Here is a 25,828-nt window from a genome sequence, read left to right as displayed (position 1 = left end):
TAAGAAAGATGCTGTGAGGTAGCCAACTTATTACTTCCTTCGTTCATTATCTGAGGAAAGTTAATTCCTACATCATCCCACATGGTGCCAAACTCAGCCATAATCATGGCTATGATTCCTGCTTCCACCACTTCTTTCACTGTCATTGACCTCTGTGCCACTTTTTTCAGCGTCCCCGTAGACCCAGCTTCATAATATCTTTTCACGTTCACTCAAAAGGTCAGCAATATGCCTGGGCACAATTGCCTCGGGGGGTACCTCAAATCACCCACTCTCTTTTCACAAATCCTAAAAGCGGGCCTTGCCCCTTATCTCCCTGCTTGAGGCTCCATCCTTGTCTAGTACACAGATGACCTGTTGCTGGCTTCACCCTATCAAGCTGACTGTCACACCGACGACCACCATTTGTTGTCTAGTCGAGCTGTCAGGGGGCACAAAGTGACACTTACCAAGTTACAATATCTTACACAGGAGGTGACTTACTTGGGATACATACCAGTAATTGGCCAGACTATGGAGATAAGAATGCTCAGACCAAACCCTGTCGCTAGAGGAAACTTTACATCCATCCAAAGTGTGCCTGGCTGAGGAATTCTGGGAGTTGAAGTCCACAAGTCATAAAAGGGCCAAGTTTGAAGACCCCTGATCCAAAGCATGGGACCGAGTGTGGGTCCAGTCAGAACTTCACCAGGAGTTCCCCATTGCAGCCCAGGTGAAGAGGACCCTAGCAGGTCCTTCTGACAACCCAGACTACCATCAAAGTAACAAAGCAAGACACCTGAATTCACTGGTTACACATGAAGCCTAAAGTAGTGGGCCACAATAATGAGACCTATACAACCCCCTGAATATCTCTCCTAGCCAGCTCATCAGAGACTCAGCAACTGACCAGAGGATACTAGAAACTCTCTTCCAACCTTCGAACTGAACAAAGCCACCAGAAATAAAAGACTTGCGGGGATAATGGGAATCCCATTTAAAAGACACTTTCTGTGTATTTTTATTATCATCAAGGGCAGGAAGGGTTAATAGGGATTATTGGTCTTGCTGTCATATAAATTCTATCTCCAGTTCAAGCAGGCATCCTGTGCTCATTTACCTGGTCTTATTTTTTCCCCTAACACATATGTATCTTGATTATCTGTAGAAAAAGTGAAAAAAAGTGAGCATGTGCTAATCAGGCTCAATTGAATGCCAAAAAGATAATGGTGTGTAGGATATATCTAAAAAGAGAGAGAGAGAGAGAGAGAGAGAGAGAGTGTGTGAAGGGGCCCTTGAATTTTATTTTAAAGGCTTTTATTGTGGGGGGAGGTATTGATGACAGAAAGGTTTCATGAAACTCAGCAAAGCATCAATCTGAATGAGTCCTTCCCTCTGCACTCTGCTATACAGAGGGAGAGAGGGGGGAAAAAAACTCCGTTATTCCTTTCCACTCTATTTGGGCTCTAGCTATACCCCTGCACAGTTTTGGCACACTCACCTGTCCCAAAACATTCTCTCTAAAAGAAGCATAGTCTTTGGCCAAAATGAACATAAATAAAAATGTTCCCTAAAAACAACAGCTTAAAAGAGTCCCAATGAAAGGTTATGATGTATATTTATAGTCATCTGACAGCTCAAGGCAGGTTTTTTTTTTACTCTTTACACTATGAAGTTCATCAGCACAGCAAGCCTGGACTTGTCCTGAAATCCTTCTTCTGTATGTAACAGGAAGTCCAAATTTGGTGGCCTTGGAGCCAGGCAAACCCTGCATTTGATTCCTTGAAAACAAACATTCAGACCGGAGCCTGCAGAGATGATGAGGTCATTAGAAAAGTGAGCTTCTTAATATCCTTGTTTCCACAGTGGACCATCAAACTCTAAGGAATCCAAGGATGTCTCTCTAGAACTGGCTAGCTGTTGCAATGGTAACGTTAACGTATTTGTTTGTTTTTTCTTATTTGGATGGCCTTATAAATGACTATGGGGACGCGGTGGCTCAGTGGGTTAGGACGCTGAGCTTGTCGATCGGAAGGTCGGCAGTTTGGCGGGTCGAATCCCGAGTGCCGCGTAACAGAGTGAGCGCCTGTTACTCGTCCCAGCTTCTGCCAACCTAGCAGTTCGAAAGCACATAAAAATGCAAGTAGAAAAATAGGGACCACTACGGTGGGAAGGTAACAGCGTTCCGTGCGCCTTTGGCGTCTAGTCATGCTGGCCACATGACCACGGAGACGTCCTCGGACAAGCGCTGGCTCTTCGGCTTTGAAACGGAGATGAGCACCGGCCCCTAGAGTCGGAAACGACTAGCACGCATGTGCGGGGGAACCTTTACCTTTACCTTTTATAAATGACTTGTTTGTACAAACTATCTCTGTGCTCCAGAGGGTGGATTGAAGAGTTGGGGAAGGATGGGAACTGTGTGAGACTGCTCTATTTGATCTCTGAATCACAGGCTTTGTGGTACTTCAGGTGTTCCTGCTGGAATGCACCCGAAGACCGGCCAGTTAAATCGGGATGTATTTCTGAGGGAGCTACCTATGTTCACGACAGCGTGCCTGGCTGAGGAATTCTGGGAGTTGAAGTCCACAAGTCATCGAAAAGCCAAGTTTGAAGACCCTCCGACTTAAGCGCTCTGCCTGAACGCTCCCCCCCACCCCACCCCGCCCCATTTTGAACAGATTCACCCAATGTATCAAGCCAAAGGCTGGGCTCTCCTACCACATACGGCACAGCCTATTCTTAGCAGCCTGCGTCAACTCGGCCACAGCCCGTTTAAAAAACAATATGAACTCGCTATTGAATGTATGCGAAATAGCATAAGAGCCTTGGTGGAGCAGTGGGCTAATGCCTCCCTAAGTAACACCAGCTGCCTGCAATTAATGCAGGTTCGCATCCCACCAGGCTCAAGGTTGACTCAGCCTTCCATCCTTCCGAGGTAGGTAAAATGAGGACCCAGATTGTTGGGGGCAATTAAGCTGACTTTGTAATAATGCCGCTTGGGGTGTGTGTGAAAGCCCTAATAAGCAGGCATATACATAGAATGAAGGCTACTGCTAAGCTTGTAAGCCGCCCCGAGTCTTCGGAGAAGGGCGGGATATAAATGGAATTAAAAAAAAATCACCCCCCCCCCGCCCCGTAATGAGATGGGTCTTTGCCATTAAAGTCGGACTGGATGAATTTAACCCTCGACAGTCCGGCCTCAAATCGCCCTTAACGTTTGGGAGACAAAGGAACCAGGGTGTGCACATATATCCGCGGGCACACTCGTAAACATACGCAGGTAAGTCCAAAGCCTCCAAGACGAGTTGCTCGTAGGCTTCAGGGTGGACCGTGCCATTTCTAACCATAAGGGAGCGCTCTGCTCCAACCCATTTTCTGCCCAATGAACCGGGCAACGGCCGCACGCAAGTGGGAAAAAGCACCGGCCGAGTCACTTCTGAGCAAAGGTGCCAAAGTGTCTTTATTTATTTATTTATTTTTATTTTTATTTTTGTTTTTTTAACTAACAGAGAGGGGTCTTCTACGTGCCCTGTCTTACGTCACGCGACGGGCCTTATTCCCAGCCGCGCTCAAAGCCGCCGTCCAATAGAAGCAGCAGAATCCCCGCATCCTGAATTCAGCCCCTCCCACGCCGCGCGCCGGACAGAGCAGCTCTAAAGACGCACCGAAGGGCGGGAGGTTCCACTCGGGCCAGGCGATTCCGGCGTCCTCCGCGGACTTCGACAGCAGGCGCCGGCGTTCGCGGAGCGCATGCGCCCCCGGCAGTTTCTGCCGCCGCCGGTTTCCCTTAGCTACCGAGAGAGGGCGCTAAATTCGGCAGCTGAGATAACCGGCGAACGTCGAGCTTTCCTCGCCGTGGCCTTCCAGAGACGAAAGGCCATCGGTGGAAGAAAAGAGGCGAAGAAGACGGCGACCTCCTAGAGGGGGAAGGAAATTGCCCGAGCGGCACGACGAAGAGGAAGCCAAAGTCTGGGTCGTGGGACTTTGTGCAGGGCTGGTGTCCGGTGCGCGAAAGGGAAAAAGACCTACCCGCCGGCTGGCGGATGCACTGACTTACTTAGGCGCTCGCCCTTACGACTAGAGACGCCGCTGGATCAAACATGGAAGCGCCAAACGGAGACAACTGTCAGGCGAACCAGCTGGCCAACGCTGCTGCCCGCGGAGATCTGGAGACAGTCGCGGGGCTGCTGGAGAGCGGGGCGGACCCCAATGCCATCAATGGCTTCGGCCGGAGTCCGATTCAGGTGGGACCGAAAGATCAGAGGCTCGGTGTAAAAAGGGAGGAGGCGCGGCTGCACTTTCCACTGGCCGCTCAGCGTGCAAGGGCTTCAAACGTTTCTTGGCTTTGAGGGTCTACCGTGAAGTCATAGGGTGGGAGGGTGGGGGGGCTTGCCTCCTGGTGTCTATTTCCACCACGGTCGCTCGACAAACTGCAGCCCCGTCACACTGATCAGGATATATATATGTATATGTATATGTGTATATGTGTGTATATATATATATATATATATAGAGAGAGAGAGAGAGAGAGAGGAGAGAGAGAGAGAGAGAGAGAGAGAGAGAGAGAGAGAGAGAGAGAGAGAGAGAGAGAGAGAGACGGACGCCTCGAGCTTAACTCGAAAGCTATTTTACTCGGGGTCCGGGCTCGGCGTAAAGAGCTTGCAGCCCAAGAGGGACCTGTCGATCTCTCTCCATTCCTTTCTCCCCGGGCTTAGCCCTTTCCCCACGTCTCCCGGCTACCCAACTCTTCCACACGCGCAGTCCCTCTCTAGCGTTCTGCTGCCACTTTAAATCATCTGGATTTTATAATTAATTCAGTAACCGCAGGAATGGCTACTGTGCTGAGTCAGCAGCTCTGAAATCACACCATATGCTGCTCCTAAATAGATGAAGCAGAAGTTCTGTTCTGGACTGTATTACGGTATTTGTTTCTCTCTCTCTCTCTCTCTCTCTCTCTCTCTCTCTCTCTCTCTCTCTCTCTCTCTCTCTCTCTCTCTCTCTCTCTCTCTCTCTCTCTCTCTCTCTCTCTCTCTCTCTCTCTCTCTCTCTCTCTCTCTCTCTCTCTCTCTCTCTCTATATATATATATATATATATATATATATATATATATATATATATATATATATATATATATATATATATATATATATATATATATATATATATATATATATATATATATATATATATATATATATATATATATATATATATATATATATATATATATATATATATATATATATATATATATATATATATATATATAGTTTCTGAGGAGAAACTTTTGTCCAAGCCCTGACCAGGGTGGAGACTATATACACAAACTTAAATCAACATTGTTCAAGCATCATGTATGTATTTCCTCTCTTGTGGATTCAAGTAAGAAAAGAAAAGGAATAATAATAATAATAAATAATAAATAATAATAAATAATAATAATAATAAAAAAGTAAATATTAAATATTTTTCTACCCACCCACCCCCACCCATTTTACCAAATAATTATTAAAACTATTTCAGAAGAAGGATATACCGGTCATGAGCTAGCATAGTCTTAATTCATTTTTGCCAGTTGATTAAATTAGATTATATTTTATATGAGGAATGTCTGTGTTTGCAGCAAAAGAAGATATCGTGTAAAAGGGAAATAAAGTAGAGGGGCAATATGTATATTTCAAAAGCAAAAAGCATATACATATGCATGTTTATAGATATATAATAGATGTAATATATAGACAGACATATAGATATAATAGATATATAAAATATATCACCTTTTAAACTAGTTTTAACAAGGTTTAATCATTCGTGCCTCCTTCTAAATTTTTAATTTTTATAGGGTGTATTTATATTTTGACATTTTATTATATACTGCCCAGAGTTCCTCCATGAATGAAATGGGCAGTTCAAAAATGTGAAAAATAGAAATCGCCATAGGCCAGGGAAAAAACATAATACATTTATTTTTCAGAGGGTCACATCAGAGGATATATTTCCTTCTCAAGGCTGGGTCGTCTGATTTAAAAAAAAAGTCGTTGCGTTCGAGTCGTACAATGCAAAGACTATTTCTCGCTTTATTGTTTAACTGATTCGAATCTCTCCTCGATAATCAAGCATTATTATAAAACAATCCACATTACTAAAACCTGGAACTAGTTGCAAGTCCCATATCCATCTACTATACGGAAAACAGATTTAACGTGTGTGGGGGGGGGCACGACGAGGCAACGGGTGGCTCGGAGGTGATTTTCCTTTTTTTTTCCTTTACGATCCTGTTTGCACGGAGAACTTTGTGGATTTATAAGCTCGGGTTTTCGGGCACTTTCATTGCCTTGGAGATCCACGGCGGCCTTGCGCCCCCCCTTGCCCCCCCTTAAATACTGAGATTTCTATTTCCAAGAATTGCGGAGGTCGCGGGTCGTAAAATGTCCCTTTGAAGGCGAAGGAATAAAGAAATGTAGTCATCTAGGTGCGGTCCTGACTGGGTGGGACAAGCCAATTTTTCTTCTCTCGGGAAGCTTCCCTGCAGGCGGTGGCGCGATCCTGAGTCTGTCTCCTAAAAAAAAAGTTAAGGACGCTTAAATCGGGTGATTATGTCTCTTCACTGATGCCTATTGGGAACCGAAAGTACAGGCATATTGTCTCATCTACGCGGTATGCCTGAACGCTGAATAAGCAAGGTAGGAACTCCTCAGGTGGAAATTACCTATGAAGCCTAGAGGGGAATTATTTCCGAGAAATCGTGTGTACGAAAAGGTCCCTGTGCTCCCAAGTTCATCACGTTTCTTGCCTTGACGATTCTACTCGGCGTCCGTTCCCCCCGGTTGCGCCGCACGCCTTTATTTATTATTTATTAATTATTTGGATTTATATACCGCCCATCTCCCGAAGGACTCGGGGCGGTGTACAGGGCAATTAAAAGTTAGAAAGGAAGTTAGAAAGGAACCGAGACGCAAATATAGACAAGGACTTGATATCGCTCTGCAACGGATACGGTCTACACCGTTACCCCTCCCGGGAAAAAAGAGAAAAAGTTTGATTTTAAGAATTTGAGCTAATTAGAGAAACGTTTCCTAAAAGAAACGGAGGGGGGGGGAAATCCATCCCATTAAGAGTTTTAGATAAAAGTTATTCCCCCCGAGCAGCTTTCCGCAACTCAAAGCTTGAAATGCCTTCGAGAATTTGCAGGCAAAGGCAACTTAGAGACGGCGATCTTGGTAGTAACTGCAGAGTTTTAGAGTCTGGCAGCGCGGCTGGTCGGAGGGTTTTCCCCCCTGGTCTTCCGATCAGCGCTGTTGCTTCAAGAAATGTACAGTATTCCCTTTTTCCTATTTCGTGGCAATAGGAGTTTAATGCTTCCCTTCCATTAGATTGGGTCTCCTTGTTTTATCTACATGTTTACTCGGCGACGTGAGTAGACCGTTACCAAACAAACAGCAGATACCGATGCGAGTATGGTGGTTTAAGATTACCGGAGGTACTGAGAGCAAAAAAAAATAAGAAAAAAAATCCGTGGTTTTGTCAGGCCGTGTTTAAACCGACGGATATTACACGCAGAATGATATAGTTAAGTATTGTGCTTGCGATAAGGCAGCGTTATCTCGCTGCACGTGGGTCATCTTCAGTCTGCCTTTAAATATCGCCTTCTGAACTCCTTGGACTGTAATACCCATCGTCCTCCGCCAATATGGGGGTCACCATCTCTACTTTTAGTCCTACTGTTAAAACTTTACACCGTGGCAAGAGAGGTGTTGAACGGGGCTTCCTGAACCTGGTCAACTTGCGTGGAAAGGAGCTTTCTTTCTCTCGCTTAAACTTGGGATAAAACCCGTTTCTTGCATTTAGTCCCGTGCGAAACCCCGGTTTCGCACGGGGACTAAATGCTCCCCGACCTTGCTTTCCTGTTCAACTCCTCGGAGCCGATTCAATCGAGCTCTTCGGGTCTCAACGCCGTCTTAGCCTTTGCTCTCCAAAGTCTGGTTATACGCGCTAGGCTACGGCACCGGTCGCTGAAGCAAACGTTTCTTCCTTTCCTTTCGCGGTTTTCGCGCGTGGCTTTGCTCCTTTCAGAAGATTTAGCGCTCCCTTTTTTTTTTTTCCGAGACTCTTAAGGCTTTGCGATCGGTCCCGTCGAATGGCTTCCTGGACTGGAATGCAAGACTACTCCGTAGCACGCGCGATCGCCGTGCGGGCCATCACGCGTGGTCGCACTTGGTTAAAAACAAAACAAAACACAACAACAACAACAACAACCGCCTGGTTCGAGTTAAGCGGTCGCTTGGATGGGCTGAGTTTCCCAGCGGTCTTCGCAAATCTCTTAACAAAAATGTATGACTCACACCCTGGACGGTATCTCTTTACTCTCCTACCATCCGGTAGGAGATATAGGAGTATAGCCAGCCGTACCAACAGGCTGAAAAATAGCTTTTATCCGTGGGCTGTTAGGCTTTTAAATGGGACATAATCTTATGCAGAATTGACTTGGGAGGCCGTGTGTGTGGTGTAGTTGGTTCACATAGTGTGGTGGGATGGAGGGTTTGTTGTCACTGTGTGTTGGGGGGAGAGAGCAGGGGGGGGGAGGCTCAGCTAATCTCAATGTACACATGTTGTACTTTGACAATAAAGGTTTATTATTATTATCATTGCCCCCCCTCCCCGCCCTTTGCGTTTAGAGAGACGCGCGGCATCTTATTATTGAGACTTTCTGTAAGACGTATCAGCCTTTTATAACCTTGAATGTCAACATTTGTTCTTGATAAAGGATGGCTCTGTGCCCAGTCCCATTTCACTCTCCTCTGCCTGTGTGGCCCAATTCGTCTGGTTTTTGTTGACTCGCAATTTTCTGGCTGCCTTTTCACCTCTACTCTCCACACCTTTTCCCAAACCTCACAACTGCCGCCCACTTTTTCACTATCTCCTGGTCTGGTTCTCTGGAAAGGGCCTTCTCTGGGATGCCGATTCTGGGGGGGGGGGGGGTGGCACTTATTTTTCCTATTTTCTTAGAGCAGGGACACAATTGTTGCCTGAAATGAAGCAAGACCTTAGAGCACATCAGGCAACACAGAAGAATTCGTAGTCACTTTATTTCTGGCCCTAGCGAAGCAAGAAAACGAAAGGGCAGCAAGTGAAATGATTATAGCCACCTTTCCATGTTTGCAACCATCCTAGAACGGCCCAGTACTTGGCAAGATATGTTTCTGTGAATGTATGCCCTACATTTTTAATGCAGAGGCATCACTGAGGGTGACCAGCTGCTGTTTAAAGCAGGGCAAGGTTCAATTCAATCTCGAAATTAAATTCTCAATTAATGAGAAACAGAAAAGTTAACATTATGCTTACCTAGTAAATATTGTAAAATAAGAGCAGACCCGTACACAATAACGGCTTCAAGTAACATTTTGCATAAGCTGTGCTGTGTTTGTTCTCTTCCCAAAGAGAAAACTTTTATCCAATCATTAAAATATCAGCCAGATTGGCCTTGTGGCAGGGAATTCCATATGTGAGACAGGGACTCGGAAAAGCAATTTCTTTTGTCACACCAAGTATTCCTCTGCCACAATTGTGATCTATTCCAGAGAAAGGGTTTAGGGAGTGAATAACCTGGGAAAGAGGTAGCCTCTTATTTCATCTGGCATTATCTCTTTTCTGTAGGACTCTGATGTGCATCACTAACCCTGAATTGTGCCTGGAAGCTGACTGATAGTTTGTGCAATCCTTTTAGGATCAGTATCATTTGGGCCATGTACCCATTAACAATTCCTGCATTCTGCATTTTGTACCAGTTGTGGCTTCTGAATTCTATGATGGAAGTAACCCCAGATATTGTGATACGTTGCAACAATCTGATAAGATTGAACTGAGGGAATTTCCCACTTGCAGCTAAGTACAAGCACAAGCATGGTACAACACCTTTCTCCCCCCCCCCATCTGTCCCCATGACATTGACTACATCCACACCCACCTGTAAATGAGACCTATTTACGCATTCCTTGCTACACTGGTATTTTCCCCCTTAAGCCAACAAGTTTAAGGCTAGATATGAAATGTGTAAAAAATTTTCACGCGTGCTTCTTTACACGGACTACCAGGGAGACTGCAATGATACGAAACAGAAGGGACAGTGTCTTCACACAGTCGTGGGGATAGACTCTAAGGCAAGCATTGTTGTATTTACTTTGGAGCCAGTTTTAACTCCTGGTGACTGCTTTGACAAGACCCTACACTAGTCTTCTTGGCCATATTTTCAGGAGTTGTTTGCCACCACCTTTTTCCTAAGGCTGACAGACAGTGATTGCCTGCCCCCCTCCCCAATTACCTAAAGCAGAATTAAAATTCCACAGTCTGCCTATTTTCTAACCTGGTGCCTTTAACCACAGCACAAACCTGGCTCTCTTTAAGGCATGCGCTACCCAGAGCAAATCTGATCTCTCCAGGAATAGAAGAGACGCAGTTGGCACATCAGCTTAGACTGGATAAAGGAGCTCCTGGCTACAGCTGTCGTGTAAGCCTCCAAACTGCAAGCCAGATTCTTTAGGAGCAGGAGAGCAGGATCCATCCAAACAGGCGGGAATCCTATTCCAGAATCCATCTGCTTTCTTAACTCCTTCCAAGTGGTCTTGATTGTCTTACTTTATTCATTTCCTGTGAAGCCATTATCAACATCAACCACTCCCCCAAGTTAAAGAAAAAGAAATCTTGAAGAAAATTGGTGACAGTGTATCCTAATTGTGATACATTGTGACTGTGAACTTCTAGCCTAATGCCTTGCACTCTCAGCATCCTGTGTGTGTGCGCGCGCATGTGTGCTTATTCAATTTAAATTGAAATTATAGTATAACATATGAACTCTGGATAGTACAGAAAACAACCCTTGTGAATTATGCCCTGTAGGCAACATGAGGCCAATAGCATAAGGACTATAGAGGCCTTGATAATCTCTCCCTCTCTCTCTCTCTCTCCCCCCTGTGTATGTGTGTTTGTGTGTGTATGTGTGCCCCTCCATTTTTAGAGCTTTTCCTGAAGGACTGGTAGGATGGGTGGACAGAATCTGTTTAGGTTGAACATCAGAAACAAATATGTAACTGTCTGATGTTCTCAGTGTTAACCGAAAATAAATTGTATTTATTTGAATTGTTTGGATTAGGCCAAGGGTGTACTTGACCCTGAGATTGCCCAGTGTCAGTATAATACTTTATTACTAACCCAGATTGGTTCTTTTCAAAGATGTTTTCCAACAAACAAGGCTGCCATGAACTAATCACATCCACCAGAAAAAGGACTTATACACTTTATTTCGGATTCCTAGGTATTATATTTTACTTTTAGTGAATAAAATATATCTGACAGCTCATCTTTTGATAATTTATCAATTGTTATTTGATACATTCAAGTCTGACTGAAAAAGGAAGGTCTTTGTTTCCAAAATACGTAAGGTTTTTTTTATAATAGCATACGGTATGTCATTTATGCTATGCTGTACTATTTGTGTTGTAACTATACTAAACTCTACAAGGAAGATCTAGAATTAACAGCTGAACTGAAATAATTTAAATATATTTGAAAAACAAATATATTTATCCCAAAGGAAGATGATCCTGAATTTAAAATAATCCCCAACACTGCTACAACAAAAGAAAGCCTAGACAGAAAATATCCCAGCTGTCCCCAGTATCGTACTTTCAATAAGTGAAAAATAACTGTCTCATTTTACAGATAAATTACTTTGGACGAAAAGAAAAGAAGACTGATCCCCATTAAACGCAGTGACCAGGGAAGGGAAAAGGGACCAGAGTAAAACGGGGCAAATCTATTTATTTCTGGGAGTTTTAACCACTGACAAAAGGAAGGGAGGGAAAAAAAAACACTGACCCTTGTGCAACGCAACAAATAAATGATTGCACATTCAGACAAGCCAGGATGGAACTGGAGAGGCATCCCTTTGTCTTACGGGATATAAAGTTAGTCTCAAAGCTAGCCACCCTAATTTTCTTCAGCAGTAGGGAGAGAAGAAACATGGTTCCAAGTTCCTTATTGGCAGTTTCTCCTATCAGTTTCCCACTAATGATATAATTATAAGGCATTAACCAATCCTCCTTGTGTCAACATCACTAATCTGTCTTACCTCTGGTGTAGCACACCTTGCCAGACTTGCAGGTCCTTAGATGTTACAGGCATGCTGATTGGTTTTCTCCTTTGATTAGCGTCGTCCCATTAACACATCATTAACCGATGGGGAAATGCATTCCATTCAGGATGCTGGAACCCATTGGATGTGGATACGAAGTCGAGGCTTCTTCATTCTGCAGTTTGAAAACTTCCCATGAACTTGTCTAGGCAGATGGTCAATTTCTCTTCCCACATTCCACTTGGACACATTGCGGTGTGACTTTCTGAAATTCAGAAACAGGGGAAGATGAATCAACCACGAAATGTGCAATGATGAACAAAAGAGGCACCATTAAACATGTCCTAGGGGAATTATCAGGGCATAAAAAAAAGCCCAACAAATCGCTCTATGACTGTGCAAATGGCTAATTTCTGTCAAAAAGGCATAACTGAAAGGCAATCGTGTTTTCTATTTCATTGGAAAAGAGTTCTGGGGTGCAAAAATGACCTAGGCTGGAAACCGAGATCAAAAGGAAAGATGGAGGTTAACATAGCATTATGCTGTTGCTATTAATAGACGCAGGACCCCAGCTTACTGGAATTAATTTAATTTCAGTGGCCGTCTGCAAGTGTTCAGAATAGTCTTCCCCCACCCACCCAAAGGCATGTAACCTTTGCCATCTGAGGTGCTTCTTTCAACCAAAAAGGACCACCACTTTCTCTCTTTCCAATCTTTTACTCAGTCCTATCAAGCTGCAGCTTTTAAGACCAAAGGTATGGCTCCAGATTCATTCTGTTTTAAAGGCTAGGATTGTGCTTTGGGGACTATATGCGTGGTTGAAGATGGAGGGAGACTAAAAAAATAAATAAATCTTGAAACGAGAGCCGCTCCAGTTAAGACTAGGGTGTTACAGTCTAGATAAGGTGGCTGTTGCCAAAAGGGGAGCTGAAATTTATAGAGGACAAGCACGAAAGCCGCCCAGTCAAAACTCAGCTTTTTACTTTTTTCTCCCATCCTCCAGGTTATGATGATGGGAAGCTCCAAAATGGCAGAGCTGCTGCTGCAGAGAGGAGCGGATCCCAACAGGCCAGACCCCTCCACAGGTGCAACGCCAGCCCATGACCTGGCCCAGGAAGGATTCCTAGACACTTTAAAGATCCTGCACCATTGGGGGGCTCGGTGTGATCAGCTGGACAGATGGGGCCACAGCCCGCTAGACCTGGCAAGACAGAATGGGCAAGCTCACGTGGTTGACTACTTACAAGAATTATCTGGTTGAAATGTTTCAATGTGATACATGAAAGACTAGAGCAGGGAATGTTCCTGACAAGTAACGAAAATAACAGCAATAAAGACCACGGTGGCTTGGACAGGCCTGGGGTGTTCAAACTAGATGCCTTTTTTTTTCTTCTCAAGACTTGTGGAAAGACTAGAAGGAACAAGCTCTTTCCGACTGAAACTGGGTTCTACTTTTTTTTCCAAGCTATTCTCATTTTTTTTTAAAAAAAGCATTGCCTGCATCTAGGAATTGTATCAATTGGGCCAATTGTGAGTTCTCTCTTCTGGCCTGCTAATCAGTCTGTACGTGTGCTCTGATCTCCTCCCCATTTCCCTACTCCCCCCCCCCCAAACAGAACTGTGACTCACCATAGAATTCTCCTCCCACCCTCTGCATTGTGGAGCATGGTTCTGATGGTCTTGTGTTAAATTTGTGCAAAATAAATAATTTATTCCTATTTGGAGAAGAGAGGGGTTGAGGGACAGAAAGAGCTTCAGATGAAGCACCCTTTCGAACCTGCTTGGGAACACAATGCTCCCACCTACACACACCCACCTACACACACACACACACACACACACACACACATCTAGCTGTGCCACATCATTTGGCTTCTCCTTACAGAGTTCTTCCAACAGACCCAATGGTTTGGCAAGATTTCAGCCCCGTGACTTGAATGGCCAGGAAAACCCTTTTGCTCAGAGCAGTTCAGCTTCCCAAGCCAAGACCTGCCACCTATCACAAGCAGAAGAGAAGAGGGGTGCTGCCAACCCCGGGGTGCAAAACACTTCATGGAGATGAATCCAAGTCCCTTCTGACAGCTCTACTTTCAGGAACGCTTGCAGAGGAGGTTCAAAAAAGACAAGATGGCACGTGCAACCATAGAATCAAATGCCTTTTCTGCATGTGTCATTCATGTGCCCCCCCCACAACCACACATAAAAAAAAGAAGCAGGGCTTTGGCATGCAGTTCTGGTTTCCGTCTTGCCTTTTTTGAATCTACTCCTGCAATGTCCTCACTCCCTTCTTAATGATCAGGACTTTAGATGGTCCACTATCAAGTCTGCGGCTCTGGGCAGCAAGACGCATATAAGCATCAAATTTAGGGCATTTCCCATTCTCTGGCTGGAACAGTAGGAATGCCTCTGCCTAGAGAGTACCACATGTCAGTGGTAAATGAGTAACAAGTAACAAGCCCCAATCCCATTTGGGATCGTCAAAAGTAAAAGAACCTACGTTGGGGAAAAAAGCAAAAGCAAACTTTCCACTTTTACTACTATTGCTACATCATGCACATTCTTGCCAGGAAGATGCTTGGGAACATAAAGTGTGTTCATCTTCTCTTGGTACATTATATGACAGCATAAGATTCAGTATTCAAAAGCAACAGAAGTGCTTTTGAGCACATAAGAGTGCTGTTAATTCCTGAAAGCAGCTGCTCCTTGTCCTGGATTTCTGGCAGCTGTTCTTGGCAGGGGCTTTGTGCAATCCCAAAATAAAGCTGGTTTGAATTAAGGAGTTATAGACATTGCCTACAACTGTTACCCCTCTATGTCCCAGAATATCTTTTTGCCTTCTAACCTGACATGCCGCACGCAGCCTCTGTAAATCAGGGACTATAATGTGATGCATAAATACATGGGAATTGTAGTCTCAAAAGGTAGGGGGGAGGATGGATTATAACTTGCCAGTGGAAAAGAAGGATGCCATTTTCTGTGACCTTTTAAAACGACAATTAACAGGTTACACTATCCTTTTGGGAATCTCAGTGCTTTCTGGATGAATTATTCTATTTTTAGCCTCTGGAGAGGATCGAGGCCAAAGCGGGTCAGTGGATAATTGACGATTGCTTCCAAATGAAAATGAGAACAGTAGGGTTATTTTTTTATTTATTTATTTTAATTCCATTTATATCCCGCCCTTCTCCGAAGACTCAGGGCGGCTTACAAGCTTAGAAAGCCAAATAGGATTAGGTCTATGCCATGTGCTGTGATTTCCTCACCTGAAGATGAGGGGAAGGAGTGAGAGAAAGCCATCCAAGGGGACACACGGAGGATCAGACTGCCCTAGCAAGAGCATTGAGAGCGCCTCAGGTCTGGTGTGTGACTCAGAGCTTGGACTCTCCAGAGTCTCTTCCACCTTCGGAAATGCCTCTGCTTCTGAGTATGACAAGCAAGGAAGCAGAAGAAGGCTCAGCTGGGCGGAAGAACATTTAGCACAGAAGAGCTGCTGAAAGTAGGGGTGTAGAGGAAATCAGAAATGATCGGTGCCACTGTGCTCAAGCAGGATCTGAGAGCTGCTCAATTTTAACTCCCACATTGGTCTGCCTCTCATGACAGCCCAGCCTTCCCGGCATGGCTTGAGCCAGCCTCCTGATGTCTTGTTGCCAAGAAACCTACAGGGTCTGACCCTGCTTAGCTTTCTGAGCATTGCTCAAGAAAGCCCAGGTGGGGGTGGCTCCAGCCCTGTACTTTGCTTTAAATCAATTAAGCTACAGTGCTAACTCTTTTTCGATATTTAGCCCCGAGGGGAGTGTGGTAGATTGCCAGGCTCAAGTCTCAGCCACGTTTCCAAGCCAAGTAAGAGGTTGTTCTGTGCAGTGCTGGCATTTTAATAAGCGCTTGTGGATGTGGAGGCGGGGCAGGAACTGGTCCTTTCCCCCCCAAAAAATGCTGACCCTTAAACTAGATCCTGGGTGTACCAAGCTTTGGCATCGCTGGCTGGGGAATTCTAGGAGTTGAAGTTCACAAGTCTTAAAGATGCCAGTGTTGGACACTCCTGAGTTAGACAATCGCCAGAATGGGAAGCAGCTTGGGGTCTTTTTAAAGATGACTCTGTAGCCACTGGATGTTCCTGAGTGTGCGGCTATCAGCTCTCTTTCTAGCAGAGCCACAAATATGGATTAAAGCCAAGAAAAAGGTCAGCTGGATCAGCTGAGATTTTGGCCAGGAGAAGGAGAGGGGGGAATGAAGAGCAGTGGAATTGCAGTACACAGTACAAGCTGCATTCAGAGAATTCCACAAGGAAGAAGGGGGGAAAATCTGAGTCAAACCAAGAATTAAAACAGATTGCAGATTACTTCAGAAAGGAAAGAAGTGGCTTGAGAAAATAGATCAGACAGCATTCAACAGTGGAACAAAAAACAAGAAATAGGAAAGCAAGGTAGAGAAACAACAAAAAATTGTCACCGAGCTGTGAGGTGACAACTCCTTTACTTAAGAACAAGCTTGCTAGCTTGAGAAAAGAAGACTCACTCTACCTCTCCAAATGAGGTTTAAGAAAGATCACAAGATAACAACTCTTCAGAGGCCATCCCAAAGGTTTTGGGAGAGCTTCATCTAGCTTGCAGGTTTCACCATTGTGGCCCTCTTTATTTCCCCAATTAACATCCAATCTCAGCTTGATAAGGAAACTCTTTGTCAGGGAAATGGCAATTGCAGCAATTGTCTGATAGGAATGTGAAAGTATTCCGACTGTCCAGGTAAATCTTCTCATGTGCAATAGCTACCTAAGCAACGGCAAGGGGGCATCTCATGTGGTTTAAAGCCACATATGACTGCAGCTTGCTTACCTGGATACCAGTTTTACAGTGAGTGTGCATTTGTGTGTGTGTGTGTGCATGTTAACATGCAAAACTACTGATGCTGTAGCCTTGGTTTTAGAAAGGCTGTTAGAGTTATTTCAGTCATGGCTGCTCCTTACAGTATAAGGTTGAAGAGAAGGACATTAGTCTGTTTTGAGCAAATCCAAGTTGCCTTAGATTCAGACGCTGCCTGGCATTACTAATTGCCGTGCCACAATACCTAACAATGGAAGATCCTTTACTAAAAATCAGTCTTATGGCATTGGAGCACTTCAGAAGAACTGGGCTCTGCTGTCTATCCTCTAAATAGCCTGTTTTGCTAGGAATCTTAGACACCAGAAAGCAGTCATAACTGTAGTAAGCAAGCTCCTAAACCAGGGGTCTTCAAACTTGGCCCTTTTATGACTTGTGGACTTCAACTCCCAGAATTCCTCAGCCAGGCACGCTAGCTGAGGAATTCTGAGAGTTGAAGACCACAAGTCATAAAAGGGCCAAGTTTGAAGACCTCTGTCCTAAACTGTCACTCCAAGCATATAGATTTGGATACATATCACTTCCTGTCTAGTTTACCAAGGTTTAAAAGAATCTGTCTTCTTTTTAATAAGCCATATAATGTTCAAACAATGTTTAGGATGGCAGAGACTCTTTCCCAAAAATGCAGGGTTTTCCCTGTTATAATTTTTAAAGATTCCTCATCCCGATTCAGCCACAGTCTCTTGCTTAAGGCTACAGGCTTCTGCTAAGAATGGAAGTTAATTATTATTATTTTTTTAAAAAGCAGTGTAGAGAGAACACAATCATCCTTCTCTTTCATTCAATGACTCATTTTACACTTAGTTAAGATATCTTCAGAGTAGAGTCAAGATTTTAAAACAACAAATCTCCCCATTGACATATTTATTTATTCATTCAATTTCTATAAGCACCATCTCAGCCTGTGGTATCTTATCCTTCACCTGGATCTTACTGACAGTTACTTAGAGGAGATTATAACTTCCCAGTTTACTTGTTCAATGCAGTTTCCAAGAGGCGGAATTATCCTGGTAGGCTGACCTAAGGTAAAATCCGAAGAATTAAAGCAGTATACTTCCAGAAGACAAGATTGTCTAATATTGATTATCATTTGGATTCTGATCTACAAACTAACTTGTTGGATATTCAGACTTTGCCCTAAATCTTACATGGAAACCATGAGCTGGCCTTGACTAACAGGACAACATACTACCTTGGTCTATCAAATTTGGCTAAAATCTGATTAGGCAATAATTATGACTACTGCATGCATTTACTTCCTGGACTGATGATTGGAAAATTGCTAATTAACAATCTCTAAATGAGGAGGGAAGTAGCTATCTGAATGCCTGCCCACATAACTGCTATCAGCTTTTCTACTTACAAGAATATGTCTACCTATCTCAAGGCAAATGCAAGAATGAGGAGACCTTTTCCAGGAGGGTTTTTTTAAAAAAAATTCTCCTCTATTTTTTACATTTGTACCCATTCTTTCTGCTTATACAAATACTCAAGGCAATTTAGATTGCTCAAAGCAGGCTTATGCACTTCTCTTCAAACGTACAGGGAACAGCCATCAATGAAATAGCTCTAATAGCCTTTCTAAAACCAAAACTACAGCATCAGTAGTTTTGCATTTTAACATGTGTACACGCAAATGCATACTCACTGTAAAACTGGTATCCAGGTAAGCCAGCTGCAGTCATATATGGCTTTAAATACACATGAGAAGCCCCCTTGCCACGGCTTAGGTAGCTACTGCACAAAAGAATTTTTAACTGGGCGAATTCTGAATACTTTCATATTTCTATCAGACAATTGCTGCAGATTGCCATTTCCCCCGTTTTCATTAGCAACAAGAAACCACTAATTTGCAGCAGGATTGTTGGGACAGAAAAAGGCATCCCCTTGCAACAACTCTCGATATCTTTAATAAGATATATACTGTATGCATATCAAAATTTTCAATTCGGAAACTAACCTGATCATTAGATGAAAAAAAAGAGTATAAAAGTTAAAAAGTAGGATATCTTTAATAAGATATATACTGTATGCATATCAAAATTCTCAATTCGGAAACTAACCTGATCATTAGATGAAAAAAAAGAGTATAAAAGTTAAAAAGTAGGATATCTTTAATAAGATACATACTGTATGCATATCAAAATTCTCAATTTGGAAACTAACCTGATCATTAGATGAAAAAAAGAGTATAAAAGTTAAAAAGTAGGATATCTTTAATAAGATATATACTGTATGCATATCAAAATTCTCAATTCGGAAACTAACCTGATCATTAGATGAAAAAAAAGAGTATAAAAGTTAAAAAGTAGGATATCTTTAATAAGATACATACTGTATGCATATCAAAATTCTCAATTCGGAAACTAACCTGATCATTAGATGAAAAAAAGAGTATAAAAGTTAAAAAGTAGGATATCTTTAATAAGATACATACTGTATGCATATCAAAATTCTCAATTCGGAAACTAACCTGATCATTAGATGAAAAAAAAGAGTATAAAAGTTAAAAAGTAGGATATCTTTAATAAGATACATACTGTATGCATATCAAAATTCTCAATTCGGAAACTAACCTGATCATTAGATGAAAAAAAGAGTATAAAAGTTAAAAAGTAGGATATCTTTAATAAGATACATACTGTATGCATATCAAAATTCTCAATTCGGAAACTAACCTGATCATTAGATGAAAAAAAAGAGTATAAAAGTTAAAAAGTAGGATATCTTTAATAAGATACATACTGTATGCATATCAAAATTCTCAATTCGGAAACTAACCTGATCATTAGGTGAAAAAAAAGAGTATAAAAGTTAAAAAGTAGGATATCTTTAATAAGATACATACTGTATGCATATCAAAATTCTCAATTCGGAAACTAACCTGATCATTAGATGAAAAAAAAGAGTATAAAAGTTAAAAAGTAGGATATCTTTAATAAGATATATACTGTATGCATATCAAAATTCTCAATTCGGAAACTAACCTGATCATTAGATGAAAAAAAGAGTATAAAAGTTAAAAAGTAGGATATCTTTAATAAGATACATACTGTATGCATATCAAAATTCTCAATTCGGAAACTAACCTGATCATTAGATGAAAAAAAAGAGTATAAAAGTTAAAAAGTAGGATATCTTTAATAAGATATATACTGTATGCATATCAAAATTCTCAATTCGGAAACTAACCTGATCATTAGATGAAAAAAAGAGTATAAAAGTTAAAAAGTAGGATATCTTTAATAAGATACATACTGTATGCATATCAAAATTCTCAATTCGGAAACTAACCTGATCATTAGGTGAAAAAAAAGAGTATAAAAGTTAAAAAGTAGGATATCTTTAATAAGATATATACTGTATGCATATCAAAATTCTCAATTCGGAAACTAACCTGATCATTAGATGAAAAAAAGAGTATAAAAGTTAAAAAGTAGGATATCTTTAATAAGATACATACTGTATGCATATCAAAATTCTCAATTCGGAAACTAACCTGATCATTAGGTGAAAAAAAAGAGTATAAAAGTTAAAAAGTAGGATATCTTTAATAAGATACATACTGTATGCATATCAAAATTCTCAATTCGGAAACTAACCTGATCATTAGATGAAAAAAAAGAGTATAAAAGTTAAAAAGTAGGATATCTTTAATAAGATATATACTGTATGCATATCAAAATTCTCAATTCGGAAACTAACCTGATCATTAGATGAAAAAAAGAGTATAAAAGTTAAAAAGTAGGATATCTTTAATAAGATACATACTGTATGCATATCAAAATTCTCAATTCGGAAACTAACCTGATCATTAGGTGAAAAAAAAGAGTATAAAAGTTAAAAAGTAGGATATCTTTAATAAGATATATACTGTATGCATATTAAAATTCTCAATTCGGAAACTAACCTGATCATTAGATGAAAAAAAGTCTCCACATCTGCCAGAGCACACGGTCTGGTATGTTGTCCTTAAAAGTCAGCACTGAAATTAAAAAAAAAAGGAATAAAAGTTGTCAGTAAGAAGTAGAAGGAGGGTTGAAAATACCCAGGCAGGAATTTTCCTATAAGAAATACTGCATGCTAGTAAAAAGACAAAAAGTGGCTCATGAGTGCAAAGTTGATAAATTTAGAAAGAAAAGGGAAAGAAATTCAACATAACCAGTTATAATTACAATTATAATTGTTCCAGAATACGAAACAAGGATTTTACTTTTTGAATAACTAATAATAAATAATTGGAACTAACAAATAAATGGGGAAAAAATACACTGAAGTTACAAAGTACGGTACTTTTTGCTTTCCAGCTTTTTATTATAACTTCCAGACAGGGATCTCCTGAGTTTGCTATTGTCTTGGGAGGGTCAGCTTCTTAAATATATTGTATTTCTTGTGATATTAAAGAGAGAAGCTATCAAGAGGCTTAAACCTAAAATGAAAATAGAACCTGAAAGGAAGGCAAATAAAATAAAATAGTCTTCTTAATACCTGGCAATACTAAAGAAAAAACTTAAAAACATTGGCATGAACATGTATACATACCCACCACACTATTCAGGCTAGAAGTAGTTTTACACCAAGTGCAGAAAAAGTAAAATGTGATAGGCCAAAGAAATGAAAGGTGAGATTCATTTAAAGGGCTCTTCACTTTACTATATACTTTTTTTTGAATCAGTTTGTTGTTGTTTTTGTTGTTAGTTGCGAAGTCGTGTCCGACCCATCGCGACCCTATGGACAATGTTCCTCCAGGCCTTCCTGTCTTCTACCATCTTCTGGAATCCATTTAAGCTCACGCCTACTGCTTCAGTGACTCCATCCAGCCACCTCATTCTCTGTCGTCCCCTTCTTCTCTTGCCCTCGATCTTTCCCAGCATTAGGCTCTTCTCCAGTGAGTCCTTCCTTCTCATTAGGTGGCCAAAGTATTTGAGTTTTAGCTTCAGGATCTGGCCTTCTAAAGAGCAGTCAGGGTTGATCTCCTCTAGGACTGACCGGTTTGAACGCCTTGCAGTCCAAGGGACTCACAGGAGTCTTCTCCAGCACCAAAGTTCAAAGGCTTCAATTCTTTGGCGCTCAGCCTTTCTTATGGTCCAGCTTTCACTGCCATACATTGCAACTGGGAAGACCATAGCCTTGACTATACGCACTTTTGTTGGCAGGGTGATGTCTCTGCTTTTTAGTGTGCTGTCTAGATTTGCCATGGCTTTCCTCCCGAGGAGCAAGCGTCTTTTAATTTCTTGGCTACAGTCCCCATCTGCAGTGATCTTGGAGCCCAGGACAGTAAATATTCTTTTTTCACATTTACACATTCCTCAATGACTTGCCAAAGAGCAAACGTTGGTCTGCCCAGCATAAACTGCTCTTCACAAATGTTGCTTACTATCTTCTTGCACCTTTTCAATCAGAATTCTGCCAAACACATCTCCTTCAGTTTTTGCTTTTACCCATGCACCCCTTCCCTTAGTATAGTACAGGGGTAGGCAACCTCGGCTCTTTTATGACTCATGGACTTCAACTCCCAGAATTCCTGAGTCAGACTCAGGAATTCTGGGAGTTGAAGTCCACGAGTCATAAAAGAGCCGAGGTTGCCTACCCCTTAGTATAGTACAATCTGAGCCATAAAAATGAAAGGGTGTTTGTCACAAGCTGGATTAGTCTTTGTGGGAAAATTAGCACTCTGGAATTTACCTTTCATAAAGGATACTTATCTGGATTCTTTCAAAGCTCTGACCATTTGATCTGATGCTTCCTCTTTAAATAAATAAACAAACAAAGAGCGTAGTGAATGTGTGGTTGTACTGGAAGAAAGGGTGCCATGACTAATTTACAGCCTGCCATTTTTTGCAAGTGGTAGCATTTTAAGAGGAGTTGAAGAAGTTAATCTGTAGCAAAGAAACACCTTTTTATTATTATTTTTTTGGCCACTTGCTTTTATAAAACAGTAGGGTGTATCTTGAAAATGAGGACTAGATTTCAGGAAATTGCCAAAGTAACTTCCCCCTTGCCATTACAATGTTTATTTAATTTTTTTCAAGGATTTTTTGATTGCTTATTTCCAATGAGGTTTACGAAGTTGTAAGACTGAGGTTGTAAGATTCTTTTACATCATATATAAATTTATATATCATTATTAGTGTAAATAGGGTGTTTATTTATGGCCTAACCACTCTACTCAGTGAAATCTTTAATTTTATTCACAGCAAGGTTGCAAAAATTCATTTTATTATTGCAGAGGATTGATTGCGTTGTAAAATTTGAGAACCGGTAACATAGAAAAAAGGCATCTTTGGGTAGGTGACAAAAATGTAACCCAATAGTGGTCCATCCAGAACTGAGACTTTCTCAGCCCCTTGTATCTCTCCTTAATACTCTCTCCCTCTTTCTCCCTCCTTCCTTCCCTCCCCCTCCCCCCTCTCATTAACAATCAATAGAGGGTTTGATTGTTTTCTTACAGACCTTTCATTACCTCAACTAGGTAATATCAGTGCTAGTAAGGAGTGGGGTTTGTTTCAGCTTATATTACTCCTTACTAGCACTACAGTAATGATGTTACCTAGTTTGGTAATAAAATGTCTGCAAGAAAACGATCAGGCTCAGACAACACCAAGGATCCCTCATTTCAACCCTGAGCTACAAATATTATCCTTTATTGGCATAATCAGTTTAATAAATCTTTGAAATTTATGTTCCTTCTTTCTGATATTTCTGTAGAAATACTCACATGCCTAAACCACATGTTCAAAGCAAACATACATTTTCCGTGAAATCATTTAATTTGCTAAAATGCCCTGTTTGCTATGACCATATCTCATGTTGTTCTGCTATAAAATGTTTGAGATTAAACAAAACGTTATATGTCCAAGTATTCCTAAAGATGGATAAGAGCTAGTAGCAGATCACAACAAATGAGTTTCATAAAGTATCAAAGGTCTGGGATATTCTAAACACTCGAAAGGAACTATCTCTTTGTGACCCGTTTCTCACTGGATACGTAGCCTGTAACCACCCTCTGTGTAATTTATGCTAGCCATTATGTTAACTTTAATCTAATTCTATTACATATCATAATTGCCTGAAAATGGGAAGGACTGTAATCCCCCTAGGAGTGTCAAGCAGGCCTGTATTTTACAGTGCATGAAACATAGCAGAGGATATTGATGTAATATCTACACTTGCCTGCAATGGCCCTCTCCAAGTTAGAAAAGTTGAAAATCTAGCACTCAAGGGGGGGGGGAATGTTACAGCCCAAACTTTGCAATATCCAAATATGTCCATGTCTTTGGGGAAAGGCATTGCTGGGGGAAAAATGAGGGAAATTTCAGTTAAGGTCATGATTAATAATTCTGGTTTGCTTCAGCCGAGACATTGCTTTCTTGATGAGCCCATATTTGGAGGCAAAAAAACCAACAAAGGTTATTTCAGTATCTCCAAAGCTTGCCTCCCCTTGACATCATATAGGAGTTTTACCAGTCAGCATGAGTTTAAGCACGATAGCATCATTCGAACAAGTTTACTCAGAAGGAAATCCCAGCTGTAAGCAAACGTGAAAGGCATAAATATGAAGGATGATGAATGGGGAAGTAGTGTTAGATTCCAGCTCAAATGAGCAGGGCCTATGGTTAGGGATATTGAGAAGGGCACAGGTTGCCCAAAAGCATCCACCTACCTTCACAGGCTTCTAACAATTCTTCCTTCCAATTCTGTTGTTTTCCTCTGTTGTCTCCAGAGAACCTCAGACAGAACCCATGAAGGGTAATATTCTAAACAATAAATGTATTGTAGAATTGGAGAAAAACCTGCTTGGGCAGAATCGGGGGGGTGGGGGTGGGGGGAAGCTATACCAAGATTTAGTTCAACTAACAAAATCAGGAGGTTCCACTGACTCATAGCTGAACTAAAAAAAATAAAAAAATAATGCAGCAAAATTTCTCTCCCCCCCCCCCCACCCAAAGACAATTGGTAATAGCTCTGAATTGCTCAACCTTAGCAACTTTAAGATGTGGACTTCAACTCCCAGAATTCTGTAGCCAGCCACAACTTAAGATTGTGGAGGCTGAGAGACACTGCTCTAGAGCAGGGGGTCTCCAAACATGGCAATTTTAAGACTTGTGGACTTCAACTTCTGGAATTCCCTGACCATGCCATGCTGGCCAGGGAATTCTGGGAACTGGAGTTCACAAGTGCTCAGGTTGCCACGTTTGGAGATTCCTGCTTTAGACCAAATTACCAGGGCAGAGACCCTTGTAAATAGAGAGTTGGAGAGCTGACTAGAGAGTAACAGAAGGCAAACACTGGATTTTCTAAAGGTGCAGAGAACGTGAAGTGTATTCTCTTTATCCCTTGAACATTCAGGGACAGGGTTTGAAAACAAAAGCACAAAGACACTTTGGAGCCTCAGCAGTCCAAATCAAGAACTGTAATGTTCAAAATGAAATGCCTAAGCAAGGAGACTGCTCTCCTCTCTTTCCAGCCTCAACGGTGTCCATAGAAGCCGTCAGCCCTGCAAGGTAGGTCTCATAGTCCTAAAACCACTTTTATTAAAATGTAACAAAATCTTCCAAGTCTGAATGTGCTTCCCCTCCCCTGCTTCACATGAATTTTCTTTTTCTTTAGAATAGAACACGGGTGTCAAACTCACCGTGTCAACATGACGTGTTGTGACATATCGCAACTTTTTTTGCATTGCCGGAGCTGGGGGGGTGGGAGATGCAGCCTCCGTATGATGGAACTGGCCCACAGGCCGGCAGTTGGACACCCCTGAAATAGAATAACAGAGTTGGAAGGGACTTCGGAGGTCTTCTAGTCCAACCAGGCAGGAAACTATACCATTTCAGATATTTCATACCA

General features: G+C 41.8%; 1 protein-coding gene and 1 long non-coding RNA gene across 3 annotated transcripts; one reads left to right on the top strand and one right to left on the bottom strand.

The window, feature by feature from the left end:
- Positions 1 to 3,623: 3,623 nt before the first annotated feature.
- Positions 3,624 to 13,818, top strand: LOC308662052 (cyclin-dependent kinase 4 inhibitor B-like). Of its 2 annotated transcripts, XM_081317469.1 has the most exons (3): positions 3,624 to 4,223; positions 11,207 to 11,288; positions 13,111 to 13,342. In XM_081317469.1, the coding sequence occupies exons 1-3, from the start codon at positions 4,080 to 4,082 to the stop codon at positions 13,209 to 13,211; spliced, it is 327 nt and encodes a 108-aa protein (XP_081173595.1). In that variant the 5' UTR covers positions 3,624 to 4,079; the 3' UTR covers positions 13,212 to 13,342. The 2 variants fall into 2 exon arrangements, with proteins under 2 accessions (XP_081173595.1, XP_081173594.1); XM_081317468.1 differs by lacking the exon at positions 11,207 to 11,288 and having other exon boundaries at positions 13,111 to 13,818.
- On the bottom strand, positions 5,914 to 15,554 carry LOC308662053. Its single transcript, XR_014025090.1, has 3 exons — positions 15,371 to 15,554; positions 12,105 to 12,372; positions 5,914 to 6,539 (listed from the first exon to the last, which is right to left on the bottom strand). It is a non-coding gene; the product is annotated as an uncharacterized lncRNA (long non-coding RNA).
- Positions 15,555 to 25,828: the final 10,274 nt, after the last annotated feature.

Source organism: Vipera berus (assembly GCF_964194415.1).
Source record: "Vipera berus genome assembly, chromosome: 2".
In the NCBI taxonomy this organism is placed as follows: domain Eukaryota; kingdom Metazoa; phylum Chordata; class Lepidosauria; order Squamata; family Viperidae; genus Vipera; species Vipera berus.
This window is presented reverse-complemented; position numbering and strand designations above follow the sequence as displayed.